Source organism: Cherax quadricarinatus, chromosome 52, assembly GCF_038502225.1.
Source record: "Cherax quadricarinatus isolate ZL_2023a chromosome 52, ASM3850222v1, whole genome shotgun sequence".
Taxonomy (NCBI): Eukaryota; Metazoa; Arthropoda; class Malacostraca; order Decapoda; family Parastacidae; genus Cherax; species Cherax quadricarinatus.
The window spans coordinates 1,050,688-1,060,687 of record NC_091343.1 but is presented as its reverse complement, the minus strand read 5'-3'; the positions used below and the strand labels follow the sequence as shown (position 1 = coordinate 1,060,687).

Sequence of the window (10,000 nt, the reverse complement as noted above, 5' to 3'; positions counted from 1 at the left end):
AAAGGTGGCAGGGACTCTTCAGGTTTGCTGTCACCAGCTGAAATGAAGGGAAAAAGACTGGGGAACCGATCCCTAACGGCTGGCAAGACCACATGTCTTTTTACCATATTAAACTCATATCTAAAGGCTACTTTGACTAAGGCCTTGTCTTCTGGTCAGTCCCTTCTCACATGGGCTGTGTCATCACTGCCTCGAGAGACCCTAAACACAGTTTGTGTGGCTGGGGTAAACTGGCAGCTTCTAGGCAAATGTTTCTTACTGCTGCTTTGGCAACGAGATGGCAAAGAGTGTTACCAACAGCAATGAGTCTGATTCCGCCCAGCCAGGCAGTTGTTGACGAAGGTTGTTAACTCAGAAAGAAGAATTGATGCAGATGTGCCAATTACTGGATTTACAATCTCTTTGAGGTGTTATGGTTGAATTCCAGTGTAACCTTATGCAGATCCTGCTAGAAATGACACTAATGCCTTGTAGACTTCTGATTCTGGCAAAAATTAGTTGTCCAGTGATGAGGTCTTCCTCAGGGTTGTTGTTGACGACTATAGTGTCCCTTGTTGGGTGCGCTGTCTCTTTGTGCTTGGGCTGTGGCCTCATCTTTGATAGCAGCAGTGTCATCACTTGTAATTATTCTGATTGCTCCCTCTGTGTTACCTTCGACATTTTTGCTAACCTGTGAGCAAATTTTCTCGTTTTCAGTGGAATTTTTCTTGGGTCTACCTCTGATTCCTGTGATGATGGGGCTGAGGGACACAATTATCTGTTCTTGGGTAGTTGCACACTGCCTTGTTGACAGATGTGGTTAGCAGTTTGTCTTGTCTTTCAGGAACTGCAAGACAGATATTGCTGAACAAGAGTAGGTTGCACCATGCTTTAATGGTGCCTTGGGCTTCTAAGTTGGTGGAACCTCCATTCACCTGCTTAAGGTCTGTGAATTTCCCTGGAGCATATGGACGAGCATCTTTAGGAATGTGAGATAGGGTACTGCTAACACTGGATTAGAATGTCATCATGTCTTTGCAAGTGAGGAGGTTGCCATTCGAATTATTCTCTGCCTCTGGAGGCTGGAGGCTGCTCTCTACTGCGGCCATATGTGATCCACACACCCTTTGTGTACACGATTAAGGCCGTTACTGTTGAGTGCCCGATACCCTCCACACACCTGACATGTGCCTTTACTTTCATTGTTGGGTGCACTGTTTCCTTGGTTTTGTGGTTGTCTAGTTGCATCATCTGTCATACCTCTATCTGTGTGGCAAGCCCGGGCTGAAGGTAATATGGCACATGGCACACACACACGCACACACGCACACACGCACACACGCACACACACACACGCGCGCGCGCGCACACACACACACACACACACACACACACACACACACACACACACACACACACACACACACACACACACACACACACACACACATACTACAGGCCTAGTGTCTAATCGACATGTGCCTAGGACAAAATGGTAACTAACTAACACACACACACAGGGAATAACAGGGAAGGCACTACAATGGATCAGGGAATACTTGTCAGGAAGACAGCAGCGAGTCATGGTACGTGGCGAGGTGTCAGAGTGGGCACCTGTGACCAGCGGGGTCCCACAGGGGTCAGTCCTAGGACCAGTGCTGTTTCTGGTATTTGTGACGACATGACGGAAGGAATAAGCTCTGAAACCATACCCCCGGCCGGGATTGAACCCGCGGTCATAGTCTCAAAACTCCAGCCCGTCGCGTTAGCCACTAGACCAGCTAGCCACAATAAGATTCATCCAACTAGGTATATTTCTACACCATAGGAAGGTTAGCACAGGCACCTGTGCTAACCTTCCTATGGTGTAGAAATATACCTAGTTGGATGAATCTTATTGTGGCTAGCTGGTCTAGTGGGTAACGCGACGGGCTGGAGTTTCGCGACTCTATGACCGCGGGTTCAATCCCGGCCGGGGGTATGGTTTGTTTGCAATCGTGTCATTACGATTTCTTGAGTCATATAAACTCTGAAGTGTCCCTGTTTGCAGATGACGTGAAGTTGATGAGAAGAATTCACTAGATCGAAGACCAGGCAGAACTACAAAGGGATCTGGACAGGCTGCAGACCTGGTCCAGCAATTGGCTCCTGGAGTTCAATCCCACCAAGTGCAAAGTCATGAAGATTGGGGAAGGGCAAAGAAGACCGCAGACGGAGTACAGTCTAGGGGGCCAGAGACTACAAAACTCACTCAAGGAAAAAGATCTTGGGGTGAGTATAACACCAGGCACATCTCCTGAAGTGCACATCAACCAAATAACTGCTGCAGCATATGGGCGCCTAGCAAACCTCAGAACAGCATTCCGACATCTTAATAAGGAATCGTTCAGGACCCTGTACACCGTGTACGTTAGGCCCATATTGGAGTATGCTTCACCAGTTTGGAACCCACACCTAGCCAAGCACGTGAAGAAACTAGAGAAAGTGCAAAGGTTTGCAACAAGACTAGTCCCAGAGCTAAGAGATATGTCCTACGAGGAGAGGTTAAGGGAAATCAACCTGACGACACTGGAGGACAGGAGAGATAGGGGGGACATGATAACGACATACAAAATACTGAGAGGAATTGACAAGGTGGACAAAGACAGGATGTTCCAGAGATTGGACACAGTAACAAGGGGACACAGTTGGAAGCTGAAGACACAGATGAATCACAGGGATGTTAGGAAGTATTTCTTCAGCCACAGAGTAGTCAGGAAGTGGAATAGTTTGGGAAGCGATGTAGTGGAGGCAGGATCCGTACATAGCTTTAAGCAGAGGTATGATAAAGCTCACGGCTCAGGGAGAGTGACCTAGTAGCGACCAGTGAAGAGGCGGGGCCAGGCGCTAGGACTCGACCCCTGTAACCTCAACTAGGTGAGAACAACTAGGTGAGTGTACACACACACACACACACACACACACACACACACACACACACACACACCATACCACGGGTGGGGTTTGAACCCGCGGTCAGAGAATCTGAAAACTCCAGACCGTCGCGTTAGCCATGTTTATATACCTTGTGTGATACAATATTTGGTAATATTCCGTTATCTCGCTCTCTGGAGCGAGTCTACTAACACAGGAACTGGTGTTATAATCTGGTACATTCTTGTGTGTCAACCAAGTTCTTCACGCTGCCTTATTTATTCACTAAATTCTGTCTTCCATATCCTTGGCAGCGGGAGCCAGGTCGTGTGGATGAGAGGTTGAGTGTGAGCACCTGACTTGACTTACCTGACCTGAAGCAGCTGTCAGCATGGATCATCAACACGGCGTACCGTCCACAGCCGACTCGCAGCACAATACACCAGGTTAGTACCTCGTTTCTCGTCCAGACCAGAGCTTTGGTGAGATGGGTAAGGAAGAAGGATGGGTAAGGATAGAAATTTTGGAAAAGGGTGGGAGGGGGGAGAGAGGTAGGATATAAAAGGTAAGTGGCCCAACCACTTTGGTGTAATTTAAAAAGTGCACGTGAAATGATAAGATATTCTATAAGGGGTATAAGACTAACCCATCAGAGTCACATATATATTACATCTTCTGTTAGTACCTCTCAAAATAAATTTTAATTCAGTGTGATAGTACCTTTGTTGCTGTACTTTTGTTATTCTCTGTGATTATTTTTTTTTGTATTGTAATTTTGGCTTGTAAGTGTCAAGTTGTATATGGTTGTATTATATTTGCTATTATAAATCCACGAACTTTGTTCCTCTTTGAAAAGAATATTAATGTGAGTAGCCAGAGGTACGGTGGACATAAGAGCAAGAATATTAAAGAATAAAAATCATAGTATGGCTACTGAATCAATACTATGGCTGGGTAAAAGGGCACAAGTTCAACTAATGTGATATTTTATTGTTTGTAACGGCTTGGTGAAGTTCCTGGAGAGCGAAACGTTGCCTCAATAAAATCTCACGTTAGTTGCACTTGTGTCCTTTTACCTAACATATTGTCGGTAATTCTACCAACATTAATACATTACCGTGGCTGGAACAGTACCGTGGCTGGAACAGTACCGTGGCTGGAACAGTACCGTGGCTGGAACAGTACCGTGGCTGGAACAGTACCGTGGCTGGAACAGTACCGTGGCTGGAACAGTACCGTGGCTGGAACAGTACCGTGGCTGGAACAGTACCGTGGCTGGAACAGTACCGTGGCTGGAACAGTACCGTGGCTGGAACAATACGGTGACTAGAACAATGCCGTGGCTGGAACAATACGGTGGCCGAAATAATTCCGTACCTGGAACGATACCGTGGTTGCAACAATATGTAGTTGAAACAATACCGTGGCTGGAACAATACCGTGGCTGGAACAATACCGTGGCTGGAACAATACCGTGGCTGGAACAGTGCCACGTAAGTGAAACAAAAATGTTTCTGGAATGCGTAGGCTATAATAATATTGTGGATGGAACAGAACAGTGGATAGAACAATACAGTGGTTGGAACAATGCTGTGCATGAAACAATGTGAAGGATTGAACAATCTGGTGGCTGGGACAATGTGATGATTCCAGCAAAATAGTGGTTGGAATAAAAATGTGGCTGAACAATACTGTGAGCGTACGTTCTGGGTCCAGTAGTCCATCCTGGACACAGTAGTCCAACCTGGAGACAGTCCATCCAGGACACAATACTTCATCAAGGACACAATAGTCTTGGACATAATATTCCATCCTGAACACAATAGTCCATCTAGGACTGTGGCATAAAGAGTATATTCCGTTTTATTTGGCCAATGTCACACCCATATAAGCATGCATCCTGACCAGCGAACCAGGTGCTAAGGGTTTAACGATCCAGGGGCCCCCGTCATTATACCAGTACCTTGATTCAACCAACCACTCACAAGGAAACCGTCCAAAGCTGTGAAGTGATGTGGTACACGTGTGGACACAACTTTGGTAGACTTGCTTTCTCTGCTGGCCGCTCACCGTGTCTTATGCTTGCTTTTGCCTCATTGTAACACAGTATAAATACTGTACAATAGCTATAATACACTGTATCAGTTTTTGGTGAAGGAAATATAATTCAGTTTCTCTTATCTTTTGCTTGTTCCCAAGTGGTAATCACATTACCGCAGGCCATATCTACACCTGTGTACATAGGGACACGATAGCCCCTCAAGGACATGATAGTCCATCCTGGAGACGATAGTCCATCCTGGAGACGATAGTCCATCCTGGAGACGATAGTCCATCCTGGAGACGATAGTCCATCCTGGAGACGATAGTCCATCCTGGAGACGATAGTCCATCCTGGAGACAATAGTTTTAGACCATTGTTCCCTGGGGAAACACGAGGGGCTGTTGAGTGTGTTATCTTCAGAACAGGTCTGTGGTATCTCTTGTAAACATAGTGTCAGAAGCACTAATTGCTTATACGTAAATAAGATAACTTTAGTCTTTATGTGAGAGTCTAGCGAGCGCTACCCTCTTTTTTTTTCCATTTCAAGGCATATGGAATACGGGGATACCTTTCTGAGATCACGTAGCTACCGAAATACACCTAATTATTAGGTATCCTCGAAAAGGGACCTTTAAAAGGTTGCTTGATTTTTTTCCCTTCTTGTAACGTTTCGATTTTCTTTTGTAACTTGAGAACCTCTTATCGAATACAAATTCTCGACGCTCATGTACAGTAACGAGGACAACATTCTCGGCACAGTTGGAATGCGCAGGTTCTCTGTGGCCAAAGTTATTGACCCATTCCCAGCAGGTGTAGATTATGATATATTTCTCCCTCCTGCGTTCCAACGAGTACAAGTCAAGTGCTTCCAAGCGTTCCCAGTAGTTAAGGTGCTTGACAGAACTTACACGTGCAGTAGAAGTTCTCTACAGTTTGCTCATACAGTCTAAGGTTATCGTTTATAACTTTAGAACAGCTTATCCAATCAGCTTCAAATTTAAAACCCTAGTTAAGTATTCGTAGGTGAATGTTAGTAGGGCAGGTGACAGGTGGAGGTGTTCTCTGCATAATTTTACATAGATCATTCCCGAAACTGATTTCCTCTTTTGATCAGCACTATAATCTCAGGTGTTACTGAATGATAAACTAATTTTGTTTTCTGTATATGCATAAATCTATAGAATCACGTACTCAGTGACCACTTTATTAAGTACACCTTTATAGTACTGGGTAAAGCCTCCTTTGTACCCAGAAGATCCTGAATTCTTTGTGATATGGATTCACCAAGGTGCTGCACATTCCTGCTACGAATCCCCTGTTCCACCACATTCCAAAAGTTTTTGCAAATTCTGACTCGACCATTTGCATGTCGCAGCAGAAATCTCTGTTCGTCAGAAAAGGTGACGATTTTCCCAGTCTTCAACTGCCCAGTTTTGGTGAGCCTGTGCCCACTGTAGCTTCAGTTTCCTGTTCTTAGCTGACAGGAGAGGAACCTTGTGTGGTCTGCTGTTCTAGCCCTTCCACTTCAAGGTTCTACATGTACATTTAGAGGTGCTCTTCTGCATACCACTGTTGCACCATTTGATTAATTGAGTTACTGTTGCCTTCCTGTCAGCTTAAACCAGTCTGGCTATTCTCTGCCGACCTCTCTCAGTTTCAAGTTTTTTTTTTTCTTTCCCCAGAGAACTGCTGCTTACTGGATGTTTTGTTTTTCACACCATTCTCGGTAAACTTTACAGACTGTTGTGCGTGAAAATCCCAGATCAGTAGTTTCTGAGATACCTAAACCACCCCGTCTGACACCAACAATTATTCCACGATCGTCACTCAGATCACATTTCTTTCCAGTTCTGAGTTTGTCTGAACAACAACTGAACCTCTTGATTTTGTCTGAATGCTTTTAGGCGATGAGGTGCTGTCAGGTGATTGGCTAATTGGATATTCGCATTAACAAGCAGGTGTATACGTGTACTAAATAAAGTGGCCACTGAGTGCATGTACACAGGCATATGATAGCGGTGGTGAGGATGGTGTGATAGTGGGGGCGTTGTGGTGATGATCCTAGTGATAGAGTGGGTGTTGTGGTGATGGTCGTATTGATAGTGAGGACAGTGATGATGGTGATAATAATAGTAGTTGGGATGGACGCATATGTAAATATATATATATATATATATATATATATATATATATATATATATATATATATATAAACACTGGCCGATTCCCACTAAGGCAGGGTGGCCCGAAAAAGAAAAACTTTCACCATCATTCACTCCATCACTGTCTTGCCGGAAGAGTGCTTTACACTACAGTTTTTAAACTGCAACATTAACACCCCTCCTTCAGAGTGCAGGCACTGTACTTCCCATCTCCAGGACTCAAGTCCGGCCTGCCGGTTTCCCTGAATCCCTTCATAAATGTTACTTTGCTCACACTCCAGCAGCACGTCAAGTATTAAAAACCATTTGTCTCCATTCACTATCAAACACGCTCACGCATGCCTGCTGGAAGTCCAAGCCCCTCGCACACAAAACCTCCTTTACCCCCTCCCTCCAACCTCTCCTAGGCCGACCCCTACCCCACCTTCCTTCCACTACAGACTGATACACTCTTGAAGTCATTCTGTTTTGCTCCATTCTCTCTACATGTCCGAACCACCTCAACAACCCTTCCTCGGCCCTCTGGACAACAGTTTTGGTAATCCCGCACCTCCTCCTAACTTCCAAACTACGAATTCTCTGCATTATATTCACACCACACATTGCCCTCAGACATGACATCTCCACTGCCTCCAGCCTTCTCCCCACTGCAACATTCATCACCCATGCGTTGGTAAAACTATACTCTCGTACATTCCCCTCTTTGCCTCCAAGGACAAAGTTCTTTGTCTCCACAGACTCCTAAGTGCACCGCTCACCCTTTTCCCCTCATCAGTTCTATGATTCACCTCATCTTTCATAGACCCATCCGCTGACACGTCCACTCCCAAATATCTGAATACATTCACCTCCTCCATACTCTCTCCCTCCAATCTGATATCCAATCTTTCATCACCTAATCTTTTTGTTATCCTCATAACCTTACTCTTTCCTGTATTCACTTTTAATTTTCTTCTTTTGCATACCCTACCAAATTCATCCACCAACCTCTGCAACTTCTCTTCAGAATCTCCCAAGAGCACAGTGTCATCAGCAAAGAGCAACTGTGACAACTCCCACTTTGTGTGATTCTTTATCTTTTAACTCCACGCCTCTTGCCAAGACCCTCGCATTTACTTCTCTTACAACCCCATCTATAAATATATTAAACAACCACGGTGACATCACGCATCCTTGTCTAAGGCCTACTTTTACTGGGAAATAATCTCCCTCTTTCCTACATACTCTAACTTGAGCCTCACTATCCTCGTAAAAACTCTTCACTGCTTTCAGTAACCTACCTCCTACACCATACACCTGCAACATCTGCCACATTGCCCCCCTATCCACCCTGTCATACGCCTTTTCAAAATCTATAAATGCCACAAAAACCTCTTTAGCCTTATCTAAATACTGTTCACTTATGTTTCACTGTAAACACCTGGTCCACACTCCCCCTACCTTTCCTAAAGCCTCCTTGTTCGTCTGCTATTCTATTCTCCGTCTTACTCTTAATTCTTTCAATAATAACTCTACCATACACTTTATCAGGCATACTCAACAGACTTATCCCCCTATAATTTTTGCGCTCTCTTTTGTCCCCTTTGCCTTTATACAAAGGAACTATGCATGCTCTCTGCCAATCCCTAGGTACCTTACTCTCTTCCATACATTTATTAAATAATTGCACCAATCACTCCAAAACTATATCCCCCACCTGCTTTTAACATTTCTATCTTTATTCCATTAATCCCGGCTGCCTTAACCCCTTTCATTTTACCTACTGCCTCACGAACTTCCCCCACACTCACAACTGGCTCTTCCTCACTCCTACAAGATGTTATTCCTCCTTCCCCTATACACGAAATCACAGCTTCCCTATCTTCATCAACATTTAACAATTCCTCATAATATTCCCTCCATCTTCCCAATACCTCTAACTCTCCATTTAATAACTCTCCTCTCCTATTTTTAACTGACAAATCCATTTGTTCTCTAGGCTTCCTTAACTTGTTAATCTCACTCCAAAGCTTTTTCTTATTTTCATCAAAATTTGTTGATAACATCTCACCCACTCTCTCATTTGCTCTCTTTTTACATTGCTTCACCACTCTCTTAACCTCTCTCTTTTTCTCCATATACTCTTCCCTCCTTGCATCACTTCTACTTTGTAAAAACGTCTCATATGCTAACTTTTTCTCCCTTACTACTATTTACATCATCATTCCACCAATCGCTCCTCTTCCCTCCTGCACCCACTTTCCTGTAACCACAAACTTCTGCTGAACACTCTAACACTACATTTTTAAACCTACCCCATACCTCTTCGACCCCATTGCCTATGCTCTCATTAGCCCATCTATCCTCCAATAGCTGTTTATATCTTACCCTAACCGCCTCCTTTTTTAGTTTATAAACCTTCGCCTCTCTCTTCCCTGATGCTTCTATTCTCCTTGTATCCCATCTACCTTTTACTCTCAGTGTAGCTACAACTAAAAAGTGATCTGATGTATCTGTGGCCCCTCTATAAACATGTACATCCTGAAGTCTACTCAACAGTCTTTTATCTACCAATACATAATCCAACAAACTACTGTCATTTTGCCCTACATCATATCTTGTATATATATATTGTGTGTGTGTCGGGTCGAGTAGGTAAAGCTGGATAGTTAGCAAGAACTCATTTAAAATTAAATCCTTTCTAAAATTTTCTCTTATGCATTTAATGATTTATATTTTTTCAATTATGTTAATATAAAAATTAATGATTTTGCACCAAAAGAACCGTAGGAAACTTACCTAGCCTTATTATAACAAGCGCAATTCAATTTAGTCTAATCCAACTAAATATATTTTATGCAAGTTTACAATAATTTGATGATAAACACAATGAAATGTATTTTTTCGTTAGATTCAAAATGAT

The 10,000-nt window shown here is 43.7% G+C and overlaps 1 protein-coding gene across 2 annotated transcripts in view; it reads left to right on the top strand.

Annotated features, from left to right (window-relative positions):
• The window catches only part of LOC128696797 (uncharacterized), a 314,946-nt gene that overhangs the window by 87,388 nt on the left and 217,558 nt on the right, over positions 1-10,000 (top strand). Inside the window, exon 2 of one of the 2 annotated variants that reach the window (XM_070096004.1) lies at positions 3,207-3,338. In XM_070096004.1, coding sequence (XP_069952105.1) covers positions 3,284-3,338 — 55 coding nt within the window. In that variant the 5' untranslated portion in view covers positions 3,207-3,283. Of the gene's footprint in view, positions 1-3,206; positions 3,339-10,000 lie in introns of those variants that run through there. The other variant, XR_011393429.1, reaches the window with a different exon arrangement.